General features: G+C 54.0%; 10 protein-coding genes across 10 annotated transcripts; 9 read left to right on the top strand and 1 right to left on the bottom strand.

Annotated features, from left to right (window-relative positions):
* Positions 1–625: 625 nt before the first annotated feature.
* On the bottom strand, positions 626–1415 carry TRIREDRAFT_61382 (integral Golgi membrane transport protein; the record flags this gene model as incomplete). The annotated part of the gene is made up of 2 exons (XM_006964904.1): positions 626–1049; positions 1165–1415. 2 exons carry the CDS (start codon positions 1413–1415, stop codon positions 626–628), a joined length of 675 nt encoding a protein of 224 aa, XP_006964966.1.
* A 921-nt stretch (positions 1416–2336) lies between these two features.
* Positions 2337–2747, top strand: TRIREDRAFT_3741 (uncharacterized protein; the record flags this gene model as incomplete). The annotated part of the gene is made up of 1 exon (XM_006964755.1): positions 2337–2747. The coding sequence occupies one exon, from the start codon at positions 2337–2339 to the stop codon at positions 2745–2747; it is 411 nt and encodes a 136-aa protein (XP_006964817.1).
* An 809-nt stretch (positions 2748–3556) lies between these two features.
* On the top strand, positions 3557–3998 carry TRIREDRAFT_106947 (uncharacterized protein; the record flags this gene model as incomplete). Its single annotated transcript, XM_006965065.1, has 2 exons — positions 3557–3634; positions 3681–3998. The coding sequence occupies 2 exons, from the start codon at positions 3557–3559 to the stop codon at positions 3996–3998; spliced, it is 396 nt and encodes a 131-aa protein (XP_006965127.1).
* A 973-nt stretch (positions 3999–4971) lies between these two features.
* On the top strand, positions 4972–5879 carry TRIREDRAFT_47733 (uncharacterized protein; the record flags this gene model as incomplete). The annotated part of the gene is made up of 1 exon (XM_006964816.1): positions 4972–5879. A coding segment is annotated over exon 1 (603 nt), but the record flags the coding sequence as incomplete, so codon positions are not given.
* A 1215-nt stretch (positions 5880–7094) lies between these two features.
* Positions 7095–11928, top strand: TRIREDRAFT_60987 (uncharacterized protein; the record flags this gene model as incomplete). Its single annotated transcript, XM_006965064.1, has 14 exons — positions 7095–7534; positions 7638–7833; positions 7909–8188; positions 8257–8490; positions 8562–9256; positions 9316–9478; positions 9534–9764; positions 9832–10030; positions 10083–10154; positions 10205–10255; positions 10317–10381; positions 10446–11064; positions 11133–11213; positions 11271–11928. Coding segments are annotated over 14 exons (3984 nt in total), but the record flags the coding sequence as incomplete, so codon positions are not given.
* Positions 11929–12605: 677 nt separating this feature from the next.
* On the top strand, positions 12606–14267 carry TRIREDRAFT_3739 (glycoside hydrolase family 43; the record flags this gene model as incomplete). Its single annotated transcript, XM_006964754.1, has 1 exon — positions 12606–14267. The coding sequence occupies one exon, from the start codon at positions 12606–12608 to the stop codon at positions 14265–14267; it is 1662 nt and encodes a 553-aa protein (XP_006964816.1).
* A 1613-nt stretch (positions 14268–15880) lies between these two features.
* Positions 15881–17549, top strand: TRIREDRAFT_61293 (uncharacterized protein; the record flags this gene model as incomplete). Its single annotated transcript, XM_006965063.1, has 2 exons — positions 15881–16102; positions 16170–17549. The coding sequence occupies 2 exons, from the start codon at positions 15881–15883 to the stop codon at positions 17547–17549; spliced, it is 1602 nt and encodes a 533-aa protein (XP_006965125.1).
* Positions 17550–18183: 634 nt separating this feature from the next.
* TRIREDRAFT_60835 (NAD-dependent aldehyde dehydrogenase) lies at positions 18184–19889 on the top strand (the record flags this gene model as incomplete). Its single annotated transcript, XM_006965062.1, has 3 exons — positions 18184–18245; positions 18321–18362; positions 18443–19889. The coding sequence occupies 3 exons, from the start codon at positions 18184–18186 to the stop codon at positions 19887–19889; spliced, it is 1551 nt and encodes a 516-aa protein (XP_006965124.1).
* A 1084-nt stretch (positions 19890–20973) lies between these two features.
* On the top strand, positions 20974–22151 carry TRIREDRAFT_60739 (uncharacterized protein; the record flags this gene model as incomplete). Its single annotated transcript, XM_006965061.1, has 4 exons — positions 20974–21056; positions 21119–21401; positions 21467–21783; positions 21863–22151. 4 exons carry the CDS (start codon positions 20974–20976, stop codon positions 22149–22151), a joined length of 972 nt encoding a protein of 323 aa, XP_006965123.1.
* A 532-nt stretch (positions 22152–22683) lies between these two features.
* TRIREDRAFT_60665 (uncharacterized protein) lies at positions 22684–24253 on the top strand (the record flags this gene model as incomplete). Its single annotated transcript, XM_006965060.1, has 2 exons — positions 22684–22770; positions 22865–24253. Coding segments are annotated over 2 exons (1476 nt in total), but the record flags the coding sequence as incomplete, so codon positions are not given.
* Between the last annotated feature and the right edge of the window lie 1015 nt (positions 24254–25268).

Raw genomic sequence — 25268 nt, 5'->3', positions numbered from 1 at the left:
CAGTGTTTGAACAAACGTCCTTTATGGGAGTTGGCTGTATATATTATATGGGAGGCGTTCTTTTTCTTCGCTGTTCGCGTTAGTTGTTAGTCTGCGAAGCTTGGGTATGCTGAAAAGAGAGGTTTGATTGTCTTTTATTATCTTGTTACAACTTTCTATTCGTTTGGTGTATAGGTAGGTAGGGATAGGTATGGGTAGCGTCGCTGATATGTTGTGTAAATTGATTTGTAGTGTAGTAGCAGGCCTAATACATGTAGTATCTACGAGTTGCTTCGCTTCAGAAGACATGTATCATGATTGATGTCCCTACCTTTACCGTACTCTCCCTGCTCTAGAACTCCATCCACACAAACTCGCAATTTTTCCGTGGTCTGGAAGAGTGGAGGCCATTCTGCTCCATATTTGGCTTTCTTCGTGAACTCGAGTGCGATATGATCCCTCATGTGCCACGGTCTTGAATAATGGTTATGTTGTCTATGGATGGGCCCAGTAAACGCCGGAAAAATGCACGCCTTGGACACAAGATATTATACATGTCGGAGGTAAATCACGAATTTACCCGTCTTGATCTCGAACCCGTCTATATATATATAAGATACTTCATTGCCGATTCTGAAACGTGCTCTTATGTCAAAGTCTTGAGCCTGCTCATCTCATACTCCCCCGCGGAACTCGACCCGCCCATGCCATCCTCTAGGTCGGGAGGCAGCGAGCCCCCAGCTCCTTGTCCTCCTCCGGCGGCTGGGCTCCTATTGTTGTTGTTGGAGGAGGAAGAAGAGGAGGAGGAGCCGGCGCCGCCCGACGACGTGCCGGAGCCGAGGATCCTGCCGCCGAGGAAGAAGACGGGCTGGAGCTCGCGGTAGCGGCACCCCCACATGCCGAGGCCGACGGCGGCGGCGGAGGAGGCGGCCATGGTGAGCCACCACATGGAGTTGCGGGGGAGGGAGCGCGTGTAGAGGGTCGTGAGGAGGAGGTGGAGGAAGTGGATGGTGAGGGCGAAGTCGGGGACGAGTTTGCTGCGCGCGATGAGGATGACGATGGCGACGGACCTTGAATTTGTGAAGAAGCACGGCCCTAGTTAGCTGGAGAACTGTGTTGCGACTTTCTGAAACGCGAGAAAGAACTAGAAAATAGGGGGGAAGAGGTTTTGTTCTCTGGACGTACATGCAGAAGCCTCCGTCGAGGAGCCATACAAAGGCCATGAGCCATCCTTGCGTCGTGTCGCCGCGTACGCGGTCCCATGTGAAGATGAGGTCGAAGCTAAAGGGCATGCCGGCGACGAGAGTGGTGAAGAGAAAGAGGACGAGGGCGGCGAGGTAGTAGAGGGCTTGTAGCGTGGCGATCTGGGCGGCGATTTTGAGAGGCTGCAGTTCGGAGAGGGCGCCGGCGCGAGGGGGTCTGCGGCGACGAGCCATTGTGCGTGTTTCTGGCGGAGGAGATTTGCCTGGGGGGGAGGAGAGAGAGCGGTGCTTTGGGAGGTCGGGAGGAGAGAGGTGGTTGTTGTGAAGGGTGATGGTCGAGCAAGAGGTCTATCTGTGGGTGACTGGAGATGCGGATTGGATGGGATGAGGCGCGCAAGGGTTTGCGTGATGCATCGGTTCGGTTCGGGGGGGATCGCTGGTTTCTAGTCCATGGTGGTTGTCGCGGACGGAGAGGGATGATGTCGGGATTGCGGCTGATTATGAAAGCGATGCAGAACCGTGACGAGAAGCATCTGCAGGTTGGCGCGAATCGAGAGGCAGACGCAGCTGCTGACGCCGGCGATGGGGCGGATTTGGTGAGAAGGAGTAGTAGATTGGTGATAGTTACCTATATATCGCGGATAGGTAGGTGAGATATGATGATTCGCTGGTCCAGGTGACAGCTTGGCTGCAGGCAGATGGCAATGCTGCGCTAGGCCGCATCGGACGTTGTTGCGCCTGACCGCCCGCCGGATTCTGCCGGCCTTTTCGTCGTCATACTTCCATTTGTAGGTGCGGCTCTCATGATGTGTTTGCTCTTCATACTGTACTGGTTTTCACGCAGCTCTCGACATTGCACACCTTTGGGCCTCACATATAAAGACTGATCACTTCAGCCAGAAGTCACTGACGAGTGATTGAAGAGCTTCCATTGTTGGACAACTACTTGAGGAAGAGGAATTGACCCGCGGCCACCCTCGGGACTGATCGATATACCCTCTCTGCCCCTCACACCCCGAACAACAAGTGTGCTGCAGCAGCATCAAAGCTCGATATATCCAATCACCGGGAAGGGCCATTGCCGGATATCGACATCTTTTCTGTATCACTCATCCGCACACCTTCATCTAAACACATCCACATACCGAGGCAAACATGGGCTGGTGGCCATTCTCCGGAGACACCCGCGCCGACGCCATCCGCAGCGGCACCGCCATCCCCAACCGCCAGGAGCGCACCGTCTGCTGGGCCGCGCGGGACGCCTACTTTGCGTGCCTGGACGCGCACAACATCGTCGACGCCAACAAGGACGCCTCGGCGGCGGCCAAGGCGTGCCCGCAGCAGTCGGCCGACTTTGAGCGCGACTGCGCCGCCGCCTGGGTCAAGTACTTTAAGCAGTGGCGCGTGGCGGACGTGCAGAAGAAGAGGAGGCTGGAGGAGCTGCGCAGGCAGGGCGCCGTCGAGATGGAGGTTGCGACGAGCTTTGCGCCCGAGGGCGGCGCGGGGGAGAAGGGCAAGGGCAAGGGGGATATTCAGGAGATGCTGGATCGGAAGAGGGGGAGGTGAATGCGCGTTGGACGGAGGACTCTGGGTGGTTATGGTGAGTGAGGGTTAGGGGGCTCGTGAGAGGGCTGGGAACAGGTGGCATATGGAGTTTGTTTGACGTGTTTGATATAGATGCCGATGTGTACCTGTACAACAAGTGTATATTATGTATATGGGTGTTATCGGACATGGACTCACCCTCCTCTTCTTCATTTGCATTGGACTCTTGTTTGAATCAAGTTGCTGGTGGTTCGACGCTCTCTATAACTGTCTCGCTGTACACTCTACATGTCAATAACACAAAAGACTCAAGCTCTTTCAAGCAGTTGTTGAGATCATATGGGAGTGGATAGCAAAAAAGATCAAAAAGAGAATCACATATGGACGAACAGGGAATCGAACCCTGGACCTTTCCCAAGCGTGTGGCAACTCGGAGGCTGCGCCATGCTAAGGGAAAATTATACCACTAAACCATTCGCCCATTTGCTTTGTGATGCCAGATCTGGGTGTCTAAGATGGTATATGTTTTCTGTGCTGGATCATGCGCAGCAAATAGTAGACGGCTTCGAAGGGTTGGAAGTGTTCAAGGCTCTGAGTATTACTTCCAAGTCGCCGAGGAGTCCAGATTCAGTCGACTGTCAATACCTAGCCGCCAGCAAGCCTGACCTGTCTCGTAGATGTGATATTTGCAAAAAAGCATGAGTCAGCAGCCGCAAATCGAGCTCCAAGGCCAGGCCCAGCTCCTGACTTGGTCTCGACGCACGTCTTGGCTGTTTGGCCAGCTGAGTTGAGCCTTTACGGCTCGTCGGCTCTTCATCAGGGTCGCCAAGATGGCCTCACAAGGGGACCAATCGATGGAACTGGGGTATGTCGTATATGACATCTCATGCGTCCCGATGGTGTATGTAGTATGTAATGAGCCTGTAGATGCCATATTATATTCTCGCATGACAGCGGGTGTCGATCGTCATCTCTCCATCTGCTGGGAAAGCGAAGCACGACGGTGAAGAATCACAGAGGATAAAGTCCATCAAGCTTCAACTGTATGACACGCACACGGCCGTGGCCTGGCAGATACAAGACATCACCAGTCAGATGAAATGTGTGAACGCCGGGCAGAGGCCCCCAAAGCTGCAGCAGGCAGAGACGAGCGGATGGGGTCTTTTGCAGATGCTGGGGGCGATTATGATCAGTGGGCGCATGAGGCTCTCCAGTACATATCCGGCTGTCAGCCTACGAGCACTGCGTAACAGAATGCTTTTCACACGATAGTGCCACTGTCGGGTGGCAAAAGAACGAAACGAAACAGAGCGGGCGTGGATGCTTGCCCGTCAGCTTTGCGTGAGCCCTCCATCACCGCGTGCGAGCCTCGTCTGTCATTGAACTTGAGTGCAACACCGAGCTGCAAACTCCTCCGCAGACGGCTGCCGAGGCACGCTATATTGCTAATAAATTACCAGAGATGAAGCCGAATCAAATTTCCGCCTCCACCGCTCCAGGCTCAGCCGCCAGAGTTGTTGATACGACGTGCTTCCCGAGTGACTGCAGCTCTTGGTGATTTTGTGTGCAACTATCACGACCCTTTCCCCCCCCCCCCCTTGATTTGCCCCCCCTCTCTCTGCGCATGCACATACACATTCAACGTCCCTTGCATGGCCAGTCTTCTTTGCCATATTAGCGCCCTCCTGGCGTTTCACAGCTCAGCTCTGCATGTTTCAAGAGACTCTTCCCTCTGCGCTTCTCGACTGCGATTGGACGCTGCCCGGCCTACCCCCTGTCCATGTGTTTCCCGGCAAAAGGGAGCCAATCTCTAGCGGCGCGTCAAAGTGGGCAAGCGGCCAAGCAGCTTGGGGGGGAGAAGCCGATCGTGAAATGGTGCCTGTGAGCGCTTTTGGTTGGCCAGGGGGCGCAAAAGAGATGCGCAAGATTGCTGTTGGGTGCGGTTTTGCGGGTTTGGCCGCCCAATCAGTGCCGACGTCCGTCCAAGCTCGTCGTTTGGAGGCCGATTTTGTTCGCCTGCCCTGCCCATGTGGCTCGCCTAACCACCCACCCCCCTCCCCCCTGGCGGGCATGATTCACGGCCCCCTCGTTTCTATTGTATGTATGTAATGGCCGGCTGGTGAATTGAGGAGGGAGCAAATAATATACAAAAGGGACTGGGTCTGACTTGACGATGGCCTCCCTCATGATTTCCCTTCTGACAAGCACGGTTCTTCTTCATCTATCCGTTCATTCCTTGGTTTCCTGCGTCGCTGGCTGGCACCGCATCACTCCTTAGTTGCCGCGTTCTTGACCTGCCTCTCCTTTCATTGTTCTACTTTCTGAACAGCCTTTGATTTCTTCCACTAAAGAAGACCTGGTGTCCTCTGTTGCGCTCTCTTCCGGAAGAGAATCTGCCCGTTGCATTCACGCACATTTACCGACCAGACAAAACGCATATACCTTATATACCTTATATACTCTCGCATCCAAGCACATACGCAACTCACTCACTCACTCGATCCTCCCACACAACCCATCCCAACAACAACAACCTACTCCCTTTCCATCATGCACTTCTCAACTGCTTCCGTCGTCCTGGGCCTCGCCTCCCTGGCCGCCGCCCAGCTGCCCGCCGTCGCCATCGTCCAGAAGATCGCGCCCACGGCCACGTCGTGCGCCGACTCGAGCGAGTGCCGCACGGCCGAGCAGGCGGCGCCCTTTATCGCCAAGAGCATGTCCGACTACGGCATCTACACGACGCCCGAGATGGCCGCCATCGTGTCCCTGATGGCCTTTGAGTCGGTCGAGTTCAAGTACAAGCACAACGTGTCGCCCGGCCGCGCCGGCCAGGGCACCGCCAACATGCAGATGGCGCAGTTCAACCTGGCGTACGCGCTGAGCATCCCCAGCCTCAAGGCCCAGGTGGCCCAGTTCACCACCGTCGACGGCCTGGCCGACGCCGACCTCAACAAGATCCTGGCCCTGGTCCAGCCCGACGAGTTCAACTTTGCCAGCGGCGCCTGGTACTACAAGACGTACTGCGAAAAGACGGTCCAGGCGGCCTTTTGGGCGAATGTCGATGATGGATTTACAAAGTACATGCAGTGTGTTGGAGCGGCGGTTACGGATGACCGTCTGACGTACTGGAACAGGGCGAAGGAGGCGTTTGGACTCAACTGAGCTGCTGAGGCGATTTGCGTTGTGCAGATGACGACTGCTCTTCTTCTTCTTCTTCTTCTTCTTCTTACTTATTCTTCTTCAACAACCGTCTTCTTCTTCCACTCAGGTGTTGTTGCAGCTGCCGGCGTTGGTGTGTGCTAGAACAAAAAACGGTACTATTGATACCCTCGTCAATACAAACATGAACAATGAGTTCAACTCTCTCTCTCTGCACACCTCCCTCGATCCCTGTTCACTCCGTTGACATAGATTCCCTGTTGCTGCCATGTGCGTCTATGTACTACCTACCTACCTATTCATAGTAAATGTGACCGTGACGCTGACACGGGGGAGATTGCCGAAAACCTCCAGTTGATGGAAACCAGACACACGTTCGAGCACCTATTCAAGGCCCAACGTCAACACAACGGTTACATTTGATAAGGCATCTCAGAGTGACAGCACCGATAGGGCTTAGATTGTGCATAAACGAAACCATTCAAGGGTCGGTTATAGGCGCTGCAGCCTCGTATTGCCAGACAAGGCGATCCTCTTGACACACGGTCCAACAGCACGCAATACCTAGTGCAAGTTGGCTGCGCTGCGGCTTACAGTAGATACCTACCTAGTCTAGTATGTGTGGTTGAATCGGGTTGCAAGAGGTTGGAACATCATCAATGTCGCGTCTGCACATGCACTTTTGTGAGATAGCCCGCAGCCAGAGCGCTTGATGCATCCTGGATAAGCGCATACATACGACACACAGCAATATGACGAACCTACCTTAGGAACGTGTATGTATGTACCATGATATAGACGGCCTCTGCCCGCGACACGCTTCAAGACGCATCTGCAGGTACACACACTTGGTACGGCTCGCCATGAAAGCATGAGACACAATGGCATCGCATGGTGACGAGTCCGTGTTCCTCTCGCTGACCTCGGCGATTTCGCTCGCATTCATTCTCCTCGGCTCATATCGCCTGTGGGCTCTCCGCCATGAGAAGATCAAGGTAGAGCCGAACTGGCTCGTTGTGACCAAATCCGTATGTGCATCGTCATCCCGCGCGACGCGTTCCTCGTTGTTGTTGTTGCAACGCTGATGTTTGAGCTCACAAACAACAACAGCTCGTAGCGTTGCTTCTGCCCGCGATTCTTCTCTCTGATTTGGCGCTGGCACTTTCACAAGGTCGCACAGACTGGCTGGACATTGCATCGCGCAGTGCAGCGTTGGTGGCGTCCGTCGGCTTGGTCTGGCTGTCAACTGCCGAGCACAAGCGTTCCATCCGTCCCTCGAGTCTCATCGTGCTCTATCTCTTGCTCACCATTGTCTTTGACACGTTTGCACTGACGTACCCCGGCTTCTCCAGGGTTCGCAGCGGCGGCAGAAGCCATGCGTTTCTGGTGGCCGAGGCTGCGTCTCGGGTTGCGATATTGGTCCTCGAATCCCATGAGAAGACGCGCATCCTGAGATCGGAATACAGCAATATGTCTCCCGAGGAAACGGCTGGCTTGATTGGCTCAGTGCTGTTCTGGTGGCTCAATGGGCTGCTGAGTCGAGGCAACCGGAGTATTCTTCGAGGGAGCCATCTGCCGCCTCTCGACAGTGAGCTGGAGGCGGAGGATCTGCGACGGAAGATTCTGAGGACTTGGGAGAATAGATGTAAGTCTTGACTGGGTGGCAGTGGCACCAAGTTTGGGAGCACAAGAACTGTATAGATTCTGACCTGCTGTAGCAACAAAGTCAGAATCCATCTTGACGCTGCTCAGCGTCTTGCTACGGTGCCTTGCAAGGCCCTTCTTCGCTGCCACCTTGCCACGGCTGGGCCTGGTCATATTCAGATGCAGCCAGCCGATCCTCATTGAACAGGCTGTTCGCTTCGTCCAAGGATACACCAAGGGAGACGATGCCAGCGCGGGATATTGGCTGGTCGTGGCGGCGGCCTTTGTCTACCTGGGCCAGACTGTGAGCATCTTTGAACAAGATACCTGCCTTGTGTGTTGTAGAGTCCGGACATTGACGAATGATGGCCACATGTAGTTCTCGCACGCCAGATATTTCCACCTCACCAATAGGCTTGAACTGATGACGCGTGCGTCTCTCACGACGTTGATCTACAACAAGGCGCTGAACATTGGCTCGCATGCCGCCGAGACGGGCAAAGTAATCACCATCATCAGCACAGACGTGGACGGCGCGGTCGAAGCGGGAAGAATGGTTCACGAAGCCTGGGCCAAGCTGTTTGAGCTCGTCCTTGGCGTAGTTCTTTTGGTTCGACAGGTGAAGTGGCTTGCTCCGCTACCTTTCATCATCATCGTCTGTAAGTTGGCCTGCGGTATGACATGCCTTGAGGGCAACGGTCTTCTAATGGCAGCCGTCGATATGTAGTTTGCTCGCAGGTGAGCCGTTACGTGGCGCAAAACATCCGTGTGCGACAAAAGGGCTGGAACATGGCCACTCAGCGGCGGATTTCCGTTCTGAGCTCGATCCTCGGATCGATGAAGAGCGTCAAGGCTCTGGGAGTATCGGGAGCAATCATGAGCTATATCGATCAGCTTCGGGAAGATGAGATCAAGGCTTCAAAGAATGTCCGCTTCATGAATGCGGTGTACAACGCAAGCGGTAGGCTCCGGAATTTCTACATCACCCTGCCCTGCTTGTCTTGTACTGTAATGCTGACCCTCCTTGAATAGCGAACGCACTTGGAATCTTTGCGCCTGTGGCCACCATTGTGGTCTATGCTGCTGTTGCTCGCCTTCAAGGCTCCCAGCTGAATGTCAGCACTGCGTTTACGACTGTTGCCATCCTGGCGCTGGTGACGGAGCCCGCAAACATGATCATGACGATTGTGCCCAATGCCGTGGCAACTTCGGCCAACTTTGAGAGGATCCAAGCGTATCTGCTTGAGCCGCCACGTACAGACGAGCGCCGTGTTACAGGCCCGTCCTCAGACGCACCCAGAGCCCATTCGGCAGAGGCTGCTGTGCGCCTTGACGGCGTGACTGTCGTCTCCCCAACAACAAAGGATCCTCTTTTGCACAATGTCAACTTGGTGCTGCTTCGGGGATCTGTAACCACCTGCTCCGGTCCCGTGGGAAGCGGCAAATCGACACTTGCCAAGGTGATACTGGGCGAGATCTCGCCGTCTGAGGGCGCCGTTACGGTTTCTTCTGCGTCAATTGGGTATTGCGATCAGCAGGCCTGGCTGCCGACGGGCAAAGTCAAGCAGATTGTGGGTGGATTTTCGACGGCCATTGATGAGGAGAGATATAATGCTGCTATCCACGCCTGTTGTCTTGAGCATGATTTGGCGGGGTTTCCTGAGGGCGATGAGACTGTTGTTGGCAGTCGGGGGATTAATCTTTCAGGAGGCCAAAGGCAGCGACTGGTAAAGATGAAGACGTCCTTCTTTTTACTGATGGTAAAATGACTGACGCTGTTTCACAGGCCCTCGCGCGCTTGGTGTACTCCCTCCACGACATTGTGGTGTTGGATGATCCGTTCAGTGCTCTGGACGGCAACACCGAGAATACTGTGGTGGATAATCTACTTGGGCCAAATGGCTGGTTCAAAAAGAACAACACTGCCGTCTTTCTAGTCACGAATTCTGGTCAGTTGATAATCTATTGCTTCTGAGAGATCGTCCGAGACTAACGGCCTCGAAGCCCAGCACTTCCACGTCGCCGACGAGATCTTGGTCCTCGACAAGGGTCGTATTGCCACTCGAGGGTCATGGGACGAGCTCAAATCTTCCGTATCCGAACTCACGAAATTCACCTTTGCACAAGCGGAAAAGCGGCCAGAGCCTGCCACAAAGATTGCGAAGGGAAAGTCGCAGTCGACCGCGGACGCTGAGGAGGACCTGTATCGAAAGACGGGGGACTTTTCTCTGTATTGTGAGTTCCAGTTGACATCCTCTACACCAAAAAGCTTGACGAAACTTGCTGCTGATGGCGTGTATAGCGTATTACCTCAAGTCTGCTGGTGCCAGCAACGTGATTTTGCTAAACATATGCTCGGCATCGTACTCCTTCGGCATGTTCTTCCCGCAGTACCTGTTAAAGTGGTGGACGGAAGGGCCTCCAGACAAGTCGTCTTATTACATGGCTGGTTACATCGCGCTGGCTGTTCTAGCTTGGGTGGCAACGAATGGTAGCACGTGGTAAGTCTCGGGCTGGGAGCGTAGGGCTTCTACGAGTACTGACGGTGTCCAGGAGTACAAGCATAAGGATAGCCCCGAGATCTGGCGCTTTGCTGCACAAGTCTCTGCTTCGAACAATCTTCGGGTATGGCCAGCGCCGCTCCTCGATTGTTATATATACTAACTTTGTCTCAGTGCACCCCTTTTGTTCTTCACTTCTACAGATATTGGCGTCATCTTGAACAGGTACGAGAGCGAGAATGACCCTTCCTCCCGAGGTAGTCTAACTAACTCAGCATTACCTTAGATTTAGTCAAGATATATCCTATGTGGACAGGCAGCTCCCCTTTGCCCTTATAACGGTTTCTACTCGTAAGAGATGCGATATCCATTCGTGTATGCCTTATTGCTAATACCCGGGGCCGTGGTGTTGTAGAAATCTTCAAAATGCTGTTCCAGCTTGTGCTCATCCTAAATATCCAGAGATGGCTCACCGTCTGCTTGCCCATCTGCGCCGTTGCCGTCTATCTTGTCCAGAGAATCTACCTTCGAACTTCCCGCCAGCTGCGAGTCCTCGAACTAGAGTACCAGTCCTCACTCTACCAGTGGTTCTTGGAAACGGCTGAAGGCGTCGTCACGATACGGTCCTTTGGCTGGTCTCCTGCGGCCGAAGAGAAGAACATTGAGGCGCTCAACTGGGCCCTCCGTCCGAGGTACACGCTCATGTGCGTCCAGCGGTGGCTCAGTCTGGTGCTCAACTTGATCGTCAATGGCATTGCAATCGGGCTCATTGTTCTGGCTGTGAGATGGAGAGGAACGACGACGGGAGGCGACATTGGCGCTGCACTCAACCTCATTTTGGCTGCGAACGCGACGCTGGTGAGGTTGGTAGAGTCATGGGCGTCTCTGGAGGTGTCGCTTGGTGCGATTGCGCGACTTCGGAACGTGGAGAGGTTCACACCCAAGGAGGATCGACCTGAGGAGGACCTCGTGACGTATGCTGGGTGGCCTACCAAGGGAGAAGCACAAATAGCCCATCTCGATGCGGGATATAGGTGAGTTTTTTGCTGTAGTTGATGCGCCGTCTTGCAGAATGTAGTGTACAGGAAACTGACAGGAGCAGTCCTGAGCATCAAATTTTGCACGATGTCAACATCGACATCAAGGCTGGCCAGAGGCTCGTCATTTGCGGCCGAACTGGCAGGTAAGTAGCCTACAAGATTCGGGATTCTCTTACTTGATCGCTGACAGTTCAATTTAGCGGGAAAAGCACAATCGTTGCTGCTTTGTTGCGCTTGATCGATAGCACCGGCGTGCTCAAGGTGGACGGACAAGACCTGCTTCGTACTCCCCGGTCCGTCGTGCGGCAGAAATGCTTCATCACCATTACCCAGGAACCGTTCTTGATACCGCAGGCCACGCTGCGATTCAACCTGGATCCTCATTCCGTTGTGTCGGATCAAGTCCTCGAAGAGGCCCTGCAAAAGGTCGCCATCTGGCCCTTGCTCTCGAGCAAAAGCAACCACACGGCAGCAGCAGACGTCTTGAACAGCGAACTCTCCGCGTTGCCCGCCCTGTCAGCGGGACAGAGCCAGCTGCTCGCCGTGGCTCGTGCCATTGTTCGCAAGCATGCTCTGGCTGCGGAGTCGGACCATCCCGGGGCTGATGTGCCGAGGCCGATTCTCCTGCTGGATGAGGCTACGTCGTCGCTGGATTCGGAGACGGAGGACTTTATCTATGGTGTTTTGGACCGCGAGTTTGTAAGGGAGGGATATACGGCTGTGATTGTGGCGCATAGACTGGCTGTTGTGTTGGGGAGGTGGAGGCCGGAGCAGGATAGGGTTGCTTGGGTGGAGGATGGGAGGGTTCCCAAGGTGGGGAGCTATGAGGAGGTTATTGAATTGGTGAGCAGGAAGTGATGGATGATTTGTTTTCTTCTTCTTTTTTTTTCTCCTTTGCCTTTGCTGGATGTTGCTTGGTGGTAAGCGGTAGATGCGAAGTCTGTACGTCAATAGTATTTCTGGTGGTGTTACCATGGCATATGGAGGCGTATAGGTTGTCGTGATACTCGTATAAGCCAACCCGGAAACGGAAGTTCCCAAGCCAGCAAAATGGAGTAAAGGGACTTCAGGATAAGCTTAAAATCTTGTGGCCAAAGGTGCTACGAGGACTGAATGTAGATAGCGTCTAACTACACCTCTTACTCAGGGATCACTGGTAGGATTCGCGGACGAATGCAAGCCTCACCAAGCCGGCTTCTCTCGTCGTTCAAGAGCCTTTGGCGCAGTTATTTCTGTATTGGCATCGCCTCTTAAGCCCGATCCAATGCGGAGTTTTGTGTGCTGTGCAACAATCAGCCTGATTGCAAAGCGGCTTCTCCACACGGCTAAGTTGGAGAATTGGTTCTCCTCATGAGTGAGTGCCGATTTCGCAGAGGCATTGAGAAAGAGGAAGTAAAAGATGCAGATTTAACGTTCCATGGAACTGAGCGGGAAAGTCTGAGTGGGAAAGTCCGAGTGGGAAAACAAGCGATCCAGTTACCAAGAGGTTTAGAAGCAAGATCGCCAGGCCGAGTGATATTGGGCGTCTCTTCACCATGCCACTTATTCGCAATCCCATTCTGCCGGGGTTCAATGCCGACCCTTCAATTGTAAGAGTCGGCTCGGACTACTACATTGCCACCTCGACCTTTGAATGGTATCCAGGGGTCCAGATTCACCACTCCACGGACCTGGCCAACTGGGAGCTTGCGGTCCGTCCCCTGAGCCGCCGCAGCCAGCTTGATCTGCGAGGAGAGCCAGACAGCTGCGGCGTGTGGGCGCCGTGCCTGACGCACGACGGCGACAAGTTCTGGCTCGTGTACACGGACGTGAAGCGCAAGGACGGCTCGTTCAAGGACACGCACAACTACATTGTCACTGCGCCGAGGATCGAGGGCCCCTGGTCTGACCCCGTCTACGCAAACTCGTCCGGGTTCGATCCGTCGCTCTTCCACGACGATGATGGGCGCAAGTGGTTGGTCAACATGGTTCAGGATCATCGAGCGCGGCCGAGGACATTTGCGGGCATTGCTCTGCAGGAATTTGATCCGGCGCAGGGCAAGCTCGTCGGAACTCGCAAGGTTGTTTTCCACGGCTCGGAACTCGGCCTCGTGGAGGGACCTCATTTGTATAAGAGGAATGGATGGTACTACCTCCTGACTGCTGAGGGAGGCACGGGGTATACTCATGCTGCGACGCTTGCACGGTCTCGAAGCATATGGGGTCCTTATGAGCTTCACCCGCAGCAGCACATCTTGACCTCGAAAGATCATCCGTTTGCGGCACTGCAGCGAGCTGGACACGCGGATATCGTGGAGACAGCGGACGGGAAGACGTATCTGGTGCACCTTGCCGGACGGCCGATCGGGCAGAAGCGGAGATGTGTCTTGGGACGAGAGACGGCTCTGCAAGAGGCTTACTGGGGAGAGGATGACTGGCTGTACGTAAAGAACGGCCCGGTTCCGTCGCTGGACGTTGAAGTGCCGGGAGTGCGGGACGAGGAGGCGTACTGGAAGGAGAAGCGATATGAATTCCACGATGGCCTTCACAAGGACTTTCAATGGCTGCGGACGCCTGAGCCGGAGAGGCTGTTTGCGATTGAAGACGGCAAGCTGGTGCTTACTGGAAGAGAGTCGATTGGATCATGGTTCGAGCAGTCCCTTGTTGCGCGGAGACAGACGCACTTTTCGTTTGACGCCGAAACGGTTATTGACTTTTCGCCCGAGGACGAGCGTCAGTTCGCCGGCCTGACGCTGTACTACTCTCGATACAACTTCTTCTACCTTGCCGTGTCGGCGCATTCCGACGGCCGGCGCGAGGTCCAGATCCTGCGGTCCGAGGCGTCGTGGCCTAACGGGAAACTCGAGGATGTCGGAGCGAATGCATGTTACGTGCGCATCCCGCAGCAGGGAAGAGTCAAGCTCGCGGCCACGATCCGAGGTGAAAGGCTGCAGTTCTATTATGCTCTTGTCGCGGAGGGGGGCGAAGAGCAGGAGGAGCTGCAGAGGATTGGGCCGGTGCTGGACGCGTCGATTGTGTCGGATGAGTGTGGTGGGCATCAGGCGCACGGGAGCTTCACGGGGTCTTTTGTTGGGGTTGCTTGCTCGGATGTGAATGGGACGGAGAAGAGGGCTGTGTTTGATTACTTTGTGTATCGGCCTGCGCATGATTCGACGGATCGGTATAGTGTGTCGATGGAGGGGATTCAGAGGGTTTGAGGAGGTTGAAGGATTGGTGGTGAGGTGTGAGTCTGGTTTGGAACGACCCCTCGCTGTTTGTAAACGAGATCTGAAGGCTGGTGATTATACGACATCTGTCATACGACATCTGTCATACTACAAGGGGCCATATGTGTCAGGACGAGGCTTGATGGGGATGAAGGCTAGCTGAGGCTGATGCTACTGTAGAGGATGCTGAAGCTGTAACTCAGACAGTGGTATCTGGGACGGCTTCTTTCTCCGAAATTTCAATGTTTGAATTTGGGATTGGCGTACTAATGATGCCTTCCTGGTCGTAAACATGATGCTCTCCAGAGATCCATCAATCTATCCCGGGGATATCAATGAGCTTTCTTGTGACTTGTACCTTGATATCTCAGCAGTCGAATAGTCCTCGTAATTCAGACAGACCTCGTCAATCAGTGAGTAGCGAGAAGGGAGTACTATGCATATATTTGACCAGTTACTAGATCGCCGAAACTCTTGGATCGATTGCAACTGGCATGCTGACAGCAGTTCAAGCCCATTCAGCAATCTGTAACCAGCCGTCTTCTTATGCCCCAAACGCGGCTGGGCAGCATACGCTTTCACCTTTGCTTTCTAGATTCAGATCAAGCCTCCATGTATGCCCAGGCCTTATTACCATGCATGCACGTCTCAGTTGGGTGCGTCTGACGCGACGTGTCAGTGCAAAGCGGTAATACTCGGCCATGATCCGCCGTCCCCCCAACATGCGAATACCGCAGTGTCCATTATCACACCCGCTTTTCCTATATCTGTGCTTACTTGGAAGACAAACATATTTACCAAACTCGAGGGTCTATCCTTCAGCACACCGGCAAATCAGCGAGCCATGTCTCAAGTCACCCGCAGTCCCGGACTCGCTTCGTGAACCCCCCGGCCAACTTACGGCATTTGAGGGAGCGGCAAGTGAGGAGCTGCCTAATGGGGCAATGCTCGCTGTTATTTCATGAGAGACAAAGTAGACAAATTCGCGATTCGTCTCCACTGAACAAGAGATGGGTGATGGCAGCGGGTCACCGAGTTGGAGGATGCCGAAAGCCGGCGGCCTTTTTTGTGCTGTTTCAGGCTGAAGGATCGGAGTTGTCTCTCTCTCCGGGTTGTTCCTATGGATCGAGGCGAGTGTCCTCCTTATGGGTGGGCTTACTCGAGGTTCTCTTGTCTTTCATGTCCTGGGCTTCTCCGACTTCATCCGCAAACCATGTCCCTCTGTGAAGCTTCCCCGCGCTTTGGATCATCTCTCCCCCACAAAAGCGAGATCTTGGCTGTTCCCCGCAAACACTTAGATCGGCCTTGTTACTACATACGACCAACGTCTTACCGCGTATATGGAGCGGTTCGCTCAAGATCCGAGAGAATGCGAACGAGGAGATGCAGGAGATTTACATCGGGAGGCGCACTCGGCCGATGGGTGACCCTCCCCCCATATGAGCGGTCGACACCAGGGCATGATCCGGATCCGGGTTGCGTAGAAAGTCTAACCGGCCACGCATACACACATAGTACTCGTATATAATGGGGTGGCATCACACTGGAAGTCGAACGTTGAAGGTGAACTTCAAACCACGCAACTCTCAGTTAATCAAAAAAAAATGTTGGCACAAAGCCTTCTTGTGCCCGCACTGCTGTTGTCAGTAGTGGGAGCTGTCCAAGACACTGTGGACGTTGGATACTCCATCTACAAGGGACAGGCACTCCCGAATGGCGTGAGTCAATGGCTGGGCATTCGGTACGCTGCACCGCCGCTGGGTGAGCTGCGTTTTGCGCCTCCTCAAGAGCCTCTCCGTACGCCAGGCGTACAAGATGCGACCATTGTCAGTGTTGTGCCAGCTCTAGTTGATGTTTGCTTGTGTGACTTACAGTCTTGATACCTACCTATAGCATGGGAAGTACTGCCTTGGGACGGGTCGTTCGCCTACCGACAAGTCGACGTCGGAAGACTGCCTGTTCTTAGATGTGCAAGCCCCGACAAAGGCCACGGTGCACTCCAAGCTCCCCGTCTTCCTCTACATCCAGGGCGGTGGTTTCAACCTCAACTCGAACCCCAACACCAATGCCTCCGGCCTCATCATCAACAGTGGCTACGACATTGTGGTTGTGAGCCTCAACTACCGCGTTGGCCCTTACGGCTTCATGACGGACAGTGATAAGATTGTGCCCAACAATGGCCTCCGCGACCAGCGCAAGGTGCTTGAATGGGTGCAGAAGCACATTTCCCAGTTTGGAGGCGACCCTAACCACATTACTCTCGGAGGAAGCAGTGCTGGTGCAGCGAGTGTGACATATCACCTTACAGCCAATAACGGCACCAATCGAGGTCTGTTCCATGCTGCAATCGCCGAGTCTCCCTCATTTGCAACGACTCTTTCGGTGGCTCAGTCGCAATACATGTACACCCAGTTTGCAACGCGTGTGGGCTGCGTTGGGAAAGACAGCCTCGCTTGCATGCGCAAGAAAACGGCGGTAGAGCTTCAGACGAGCAACTTCAACATCCCTCTCCCAGGGGCGTCGAAGCCGCCCAACTACATGTGGCTGCCTACCCTCGACAACGAGTTCGTGCAGGACTACACGTACAGAGTCTTTCAGCAGGGCAAATTCATCAGGGTGCCCACCGTCTACGGCGACGACAGCAACGGAGGGACCAAGTTTGCTCCCAAGGACACCGCCACGCTTCAGGAGAGCAACGGCTACGTGCTGGACCAGTATCCCGTGCTCACGCTGGAGATGCTCGGCGAGATCAACGAGCTGTATCCCAACCCCAACACGAGCTGCCCTGCTGTTGGCTGCTACTGGCGACATGCTAGCAATGTATACCAGGAGGCGCGCTACATGTGTCCCGGCATGTACATCAGCTCTGTCGTGGCGAAGCACGGCAAGGACGCCTGGGTCTATCGATGGAACGTCGAGGACCCCGAGCAGATGGCCTCTGGGCTGGGCGTTCCTCACACGGTCGAGCTCAACGCCCTCTGGGGCGCGGACTATGTCGACGATGCGCCGGCGAGTTACCAGGATGGGCAGGTCAATGCGGCTGCTTCGCCCACGATGCAGCACTACTGGCTCAACTTTATCAAGTACTACGATCCTAATGGGAGGAACGCCTATGATGGCAGCAGGTATCCCCAGTGGAAGAAATGGGGGGAGGGAGCGCAGAGTCGACTCACGTTTCAGACGGGAGGCAAGGCGGAGATGATTCCGGTTGACTCGGGCTTGAGGCAGCGGTGCGACTTTTGGACGAGGAACGGCGTTGCCTTGACGATGTGAACAGAATGATGCAGGCTGCATCAGTTGGTTTTGCGTGGAGAAGATATATTGGGTATTGCTTCTGACGGGGGATAAGCTTGTGTCTATATTAGCTGTTAATGAATTGACTCTGGGTACAACGTCGGACATTGGTATATAGCTGAACGTCAACCAAGCTCCAAGGTGAAATCATTGACGAGTTTCTTACATTGATCTGATGGACTGACTTTGATTGTGATGGCTGATGCATACCTGTACTGAGGTAATTAGGCGTATGCGATCTGAAGCCGGCTTCAAGTCTACATGTAAGTGCCTATTCAGTGTACAGAATCACGCCGGGGTCATTGATGCCCGGCATCTGTATAATGGGGCCGACAGTCTTTCTGTTTGAAAAAGTGCTACTGAATGAAAAGACTGGCTGATTATCGCGATTCTCCTGGAGTCTGACAAGACAGACTGCGCAATGACGACACGTGATGGCTGATACCGGGATTCTCCCCGCACGCTGGCTGCAGTATCTTGATAAGCTCTCAACTACATGTACCTACCTAGTTGTGTCAATCTTCTTTTTCTATGCGGCAATACTTGTGCGCATGTAGAAACATCTGCTTTTGGGACTTTCAAATTCACACTCACAAGTTGCTTCTAAAGGATGATGGGGGAAGAGGCTCTGATGATGTGGGTTGGGGGTGAGAGAGTGGCCGGCACTGGTGAGCTGTAAGTCAGGGTTCCTATCCATACCTTGCATGTATCTGTATGAGTTGAACGAGACATAGGCTCACTGTATTGCAGCTTTGCCGTTGAGAATCCAGCTACAGCGGAAACAATTGCAGAGTAGGGATCCCTCCCTTATCATTCATGGGCTGCGCGTTCTGAATCCCAGAGTCGTGCTCTAACTTGCCGTTCACTTGCAGATGCCACTCCGCGTCAGCTCAAGACGTCGACGATACGATCCAACTGGCTCATCGTGTCTTCAAGTCTGGCGTCTGGTCAAAATCACCTCGCCATGCCAGGGCCGACGTGCTAGATAAAGCCGCCGAGCTCCTCACCTCAAACCTCCCTACCCTGATCAAGGCCGAGGTCGAGCAGACGGGCCGCGCAATCCGAGAGATGCAGGCCCAAGTCCCGTCGCTGGTCCGCTGGTTCCGCTACTACGCCGCCGTCCTCCGCACCGAGGAGCGTCCCGTCCTTCCAACGACGGGGAAGCTGCACAACTGGCTGGAACGGGTTCCGCTCGGCGTCGTCGTCCAGATCACGCCTTTCAATCACCCGCTACTGATTGCAGTCAAGAAGCTTGCCCCCGCTTTGGCGGCAGGGAACAGCGTCGTCTTGAAGCCCAGCGAGCTCACACCGCTGACCAGCTTGTTGCTGGGACCGATCCTGAAAGAGGCAGGGCTTCCGGATGGCGTCTTCAACGTTGTGGTAGGCTTCGGATCTACAACTGGACGGTCTCTTGTGAGCCATGCCCTTGTGCGCAAAGTCGACGTGACCGGGGGGACTGTTGCCGGAAGAGCAATCGGCTCCGTTGTTGGCAACAACCTGGCGCGGTTTACTGCAGAATTGGGGGGAAAGGCGCCCCTGGTTGTATTCGAAAAGGCAAACGTTGACCTTGCCGTCAATGGAGTTGCCTTTGGGTCGTTCATTGCAAGCGGCCAGACATGTGTCGCAGCGACCCGCATCATCGTCCACAAGAGCATCTTGCCGGCTGTGGAAGAGAAGCTCGTCCGCAAGGCCGAGTCCATCACACGGCGGATGGGCTCGCCTATGAACTCAAAGTCCTCCATGGGTCCGCTCATCTCATCCAAGCAGCTCGGCAACGTTGTGAATCTCGTGGAAGATGCCGTTGCGAACGGTGCAAGGGTCCTTTGTGGCGGCAAGAGGCTGTCTGGCAGGTCGGCGCTCGACGATATCGACCTTTCCAAGGGCTATTTCTTTCCTCCGACTATTCTAGGCTCGAGTTCGTTGTGCGACATCACAAAGACCAAGATCTGGCGCGAAGAAGCTTTTGGACCTGTGATTGTGCTGGTTGAATTCGAAAGCGAACAAGAAGCCCTCGAGCTGGCCAACGATAGTGAATTCGCTCTGGGAGCGGCGCTGTGGACTGACGACTTGAGTCAGGCTTTCAGAGTCTCTGAACAGATTGAGTCGGGCATTGTCTGGGTCAATACGCACCACCGGAACGACCCGAGCAGCCCGTGGGGAGGAGCTTCGAATGCCAGCGGGGTGGGGAGTGAGAATGGTGTTGAGGCTTATTATGCGTATACGACAACGAAGAGCATCATTGTCAATTATGCTTCCAGTGATGAGGCTGTGGCAGACGACTGGTTTCGAGAAGACGATGTTCAAGTGCGCTATGGATGAAACGGAGAGTCTTTGATGCAGTTTCAGTGAGCTTACTTGTAACATACTGAAGAATCGATGACCTCTGGGTTCTACCTGCTAGCATATCAACAGCATCTCGTGATTACCACCCAAGCTGTGTTTTATGGGGTGGCGATGCAACTTTCGACAACAGGACGCGTCCTATCAGAACGCAACATGTCAATGAACCCATTGTACAGTACGAAGATCAGTGCTGACGGGCATGCGAGTCTGTCACTAAGTAAAACCTTTGGTTAAGTACCGTCTGTTGCGAGTTTCAGCAAGTGACGCTCTGGCTCCAACTCTGGTCAGGTAAGCCGAGTTGCAGGGGCCATCTGTTATGCTAGAAGAGGAAGAGGTTGTGAAGCCGTCAGCAACCTATTGCAGAGTCGATGCTTAACTGTATCTCCTCGAATAGGACAATGGTCATTACTACTTTCGTACTTGCAGGATAATTAACCCCCCTCTCCTGCCAATAGCACAAGACTATCCTAAACAAACGTACAAATAAGAAGCAGATAGTCTACGTAAATAGGCGGACATTTTGGGCGGCATCATATCCGCTGAGGCGCAGCGCGATAGTCAGCGGCAGATCCCGTCGGACTTTGCGAGGTGAAGCGGCCGCCTATATCCATTTGGAAGTCGAGTGTCAGCCTGGCAGCTGATTTGGCGGGCTTGCGGAGAAATAAGAAAAGAACCAGCCAGAGTGCCTGGCGAGCACGAGGAAGTCAGATCTTAGTCACCTGCAGCGTGATAGTCAGCAGGATGCGTTGGCGACTTTGTCGTTTCCTCGGTTTGTTGTCGCGATCGTGAGGCTGGTTGTGTTGGATGCGGAGAGGTAGGGCTGTTGAATCAGGCGGAGCGGACAAACTGGCTCAAACGATGGCAGCGGCGTGTTTGGGGCCCTTTGCTGGAATGCTTGTTCCTGGTCGAGAGAGGGAGATTGGAACATATATAAGTATGAGAAGTCTATAGACAACTGACAATGAAAGAAGAAGAGAGTCAACCGAAAGATTCAATCCATCACAGACCCCCATTCGCACCTCTTCCTGAACCATTGAGCCATTACTTGTAAAGTCTGAGAATGCCTTCATCCAAGTTCTCCCCCGATTCCATCCCCAGCCTCCAAGGGCGAGTGTACCTCGTGACTGGAGGTAACGCTGGCATGTAAGTCGACATGCTAACCCCAACTTTCTCATGAATTGTCAAGACTCACACAAGAATGCCAGTGGAAAGCAGACTGTGATCGGGTTGGCGACCCGCGGCGCCAAAGTGTACATGGGCGCTCGAAGCAAGGGCAAGGCGCTGGCTGCCATCCACGAGATTCAGGAAAAGCACTCGTCCGCCGACATTCACTTCCTCGAGCTCGACCTGTCCAGCTTCCAGAGCGTCATTGCTGCGGCGAACAGGTTGCGCGCTGAAGAGCCTGCGTTGCATGGGCTCATCAACAATGCCGGCATCATGGGCGTGCCCTATTCTCTGACGACGGATGGCTATGAGTCTCAATTCCAGGTGGGTTTGCATCCATCAACTTCAAGCTTGAAAAAACAAGAGCAGAGGGAATTGACACAACGCAGACCAACTACTTGTCGCATTGGCTGCTCACGCATCATCTTCTTCCTCTTCTTCAGTCCACCGCCCAGTCAAGCCCCGAGGGAACTGTCCGCCTGGTCAACGTTACGTCGGACGGCCACGCGGCGTTCCCACCGCCAGGCGGAATCCGGTTCGACGACACGGGGCTGGAGAAGGAGTCTGCCATGATGAGATACGGCCAGAGCAAGCTCGCCAACATCTTGCATACGGTGCAGCTGAATAAGAGATACGGCCCTGCTTCGGTCGGAGCTGGCAACGGAGCAATCTGGTTCGCAGCGGTGCATCCGGGCCATATCGACACGTAAGTTTGAAAAAAAAAAGACGCTGGCTCTCAGTTAGTTGTAATGGAGGCGCAATCGAAAGCTAACCCGGAAGGCCAGCGATCTGAACAAGCAAGCTACGGGGGCTGCGCCTGGAGCCATCCTGCGAGCTGCGACGCCCATCATGCGCTGTCTTGGAGTTCTGGACAAGCAGGAGAAGGGCGCGTGGTCCTCGCTGTTTGCCATTGCCAGCAACGACTTCAAGGGGGCGAATTCGGGGGCGTATGTCGTGCCGTATGCAAAGATTGGGACGCCGAGCGAGCTTGCGCGCGACGAGAGCCTAGCGGAGAAGCTGTGGCAGTGGACTGAGACGGAGCTTGGGGCCAAGGGGTTGCTTGGACAGCAGTGAGTTGTTGAAGGAGATGGGGAGGGGGGGGGGGGGGGGGGGGTATGGAAGCAGATCTTCGCAGTGAGGAGGGATGATAGCCTTATTAGATGATATAATGAACTAATTGATAAATTTGGACAAACAAATCTTTATATAACACATCACAAGGTTATACCTGGATATGGTCTTCTGTGTGATCAGAGTCATGTTGACGGGCCGGGTCCTCCTCTCCTTGTACTGTCCCCTGAGTCGAGTTGACACGGTCCCTGCTCCATCCGCCTCCAGCCAATCACTATCCAGACTTTCCGAGCAAGCCAATGACCCTTTTAGAAGCACTTGGCGCTCCATCAAACTCGATCCGGGATTGTCTCCACGAGTAAGCCGGGATGGCGGTCCCACACCAGATGAGAGTCGGGATATCGGGGGGAGCACCATATGCCACTTCACACTCGTTCATCTCCAACGATGAACTGCGTCTTCGTTAGGTCTCATCTTGAAATGCTTCCACTTGCAGATCTGTGACTCTATATCTCTCGGATGGTCCAGTGGTAAGATGGCGAACCCTGACATCATCTCACAGCACCTCCCAACCAAGACCGGGCGCCGGAGGGTCAAGACGGGGTGCCAGACTTGCAAGTATGTGTGTATCGAGTTGTCCAATGCGATGTGATGAATATAGAATGAGAGTATGGATAGATTGCTTTACAAGTCACTAATCCATATGGAGCAGAAAGCGGCGAGTCAAATGTGACGAGGGACGACCGGCGTGCCAACGATGCCTCTCAACCGGCCGCGTCTGCGACGGCTACGGCATCTGGGGCGGCGGCAACAAAGCCGACGGTAGCTCCAGCAAAGTCTCATTTGCTTCTTCTTCTTCTTCGTCTTCTTCTTCTTCCCCTCCACTCCGTGGCAAGCCGACGCAGACCCTGCAGACGGGTGTCGTCATGTCGCAGAGGCGCTGCATCGCCGGCCAGCCCGCAAGCCTCGGGTTTGAGTACTTTCGGAGATATACCACCACTAAGCTTCCCGGCCTCTTTGAATCCGGCTTCTGGGACTCGTTGGTGCTGCAGGCGAGTGAGCAGGAGCCGGCTGTCTTGCATGCTGTCACGGCGTTGGGGGCCGCACATAAGAATGAGGAGCGCATTTCGTTGACTGAGTACAACGAGGCGATTCGACATTTACGACAGAGCTTGAAGCGTTCTGATAAGGAGGCGTTGCGGGTGTGCCTCATTACTTGCATGCTATTTGTCTGCATTGAGCTGCTTAGGGGGGGATTCAAAGCAGGGCATGCGCATCTCAGCAGCGGTCTCCGCATCCTCCGCGAGATCCAGAGGCGTGATGGCATTATTGCCTCTGACGGCGACATTATCCTACGATCACACGCAGCATCGGTCGAGGATACCCTGGTCGAAGTATTCTCGCGGCTCAACGTGCAGATTGCGCTGTTTGGCCACGTCTCTTCGTATCTGCTGTTTGTGGGCGAAAATTCGGACATGTCAAAGACATACGACATACCTTTATCATTTTCGTCCCTTCGAGAAGCGCGTAAACATTTGGATACTCTCATCAACGGTTCGCACGTCCTTGGAGAGCAAGCCAGTCGTCTAGTTCTAGAACAGAAGCCCATCCCGGAGCTGCTATACGAGAACCAGGGGCGTCTCGAGGCGGCGCTGATGCACTGGCTTCGTGCGCTGGACGCGAGCCGCGAGGCATTACTCACCGAAGCCGACATTCGCAGCAAGTTTGCCACGCCGATGTTGCTTCTCTACCACACCATGACGAGGATCATGGCAGCTACCGCTTTGCGCGGGACGGACGAGATGATATATGACCAGTATCTGCCGGACTTTTCGCTGCTGATCAAGCAGTCTTGCAATCTATGGGACATGATGCGCACAGCAATCAGGAATATGTACGGGGTACGAGGCTATACCAAGCCGGACATCAACTTCACCATCGACATGGGCTTCATACCGCCGCTCTACTATGCACTGGCAAAGTGCCGTCAGCCGAATCTCCGGAGGATGGTTCTCGATCTCTTGAGAGATGTCCCGCATCGTGAAGGCGCCTGGGACGGCTTCACAGTCATCAACATGGGCTACGCTCTCATTGAAATCGAAGAAGAAGGCTTGTATGACGGATGGGACATTGTGCCGAGCTGCAACTTGCCAGATGCGGCGGCAGCGGATGCTTTGCCCGTCGTCCCGGCGTCCCGGCGACTGAACAATGTCAACGTGGCGCTGCCCGACTATACGAATGGAAAGGCGACCTTGTTTGGCCGGCGATACAAGGGTGATGGGCAGTGGGACTCGAAGATTGTGCAGTTTGACTCTGCATTCAGGAAGTTGAACCCTATCCCTTGGGAATGCCTTCAGAGAAAATCCAATTTCTCATGATATCTGAAGGAACTTTGATATGGGACACACCAGTCATTCTCCCATATCGGGGCGAGGAGGAATCGGTGACCCTAGGTCCCAAATAATGGAAGGTATGAGATGGACTGGAGGAAAATTCTACCATAGTGACAAGACTAAGGTACATGTAGGTACCAACTGACAACCGCGTAGACAAGTTGTGCGTGTAAAGAGCAAAGGATATGACAACCAGATCTTGACGTCAACGGATGGCGAGGCAGATGACATTCGAGCACAGGTTCATCGATGCCGTCCTCGAGCAGACACAAGATGGTTTGCCTGGTAACCAGGGTGGAAGAAGACGCCGCTGATTAGCCACTATACATACGTAGGTAGATACAGGGATAGAGTGGCATAGAAGTTGGGGCATACAGGCTCTAAACGCAGGTTGAGAGTTTGTATATATCTATCTGTAATATTTTTTTTCATCTCAATCTACAAACTTGGCTTTCTTTTATGTATCGATCTATAAGATCAAGATCGTCGCTTATCCTTAGAGTAAGGTAGCCTGATATAGCGATAGTAGCAGCGAGTGAGAGTAGAATCGATCTTCTGCTATAGACAGCCACTCACTCCCTGTCTTTGGTACCCTACCTTATTTTGTGTACAACAGACGGCGGTGTCCATTATCGCACCCTTGCATGGGCCAGGTCTCAACAGATGGACTTCCTCTGTTTACGTTGCTCCTTCAACCACCAATATCCACCTCCTCCCGCTCTCGCCC

The sequence above is a fragment of the Trichoderma reesei genome (assembly GCF_000167675.1).
Source record: "Trichoderma reesei QM6a unplaced genomic scaffold TRIREscaffold_8, whole genome shotgun sequence".
In the NCBI taxonomy this organism is placed as follows: Eukaryota; Fungi; Ascomycota; class Sordariomycetes; order Hypocreales; family Hypocreaceae; genus Trichoderma; species Trichoderma reesei.
The sequence above is the reverse complement of the archived record's forward strand: the minus strand, read 5'-3'. Positions and strand labels throughout refer to the sequence as shown.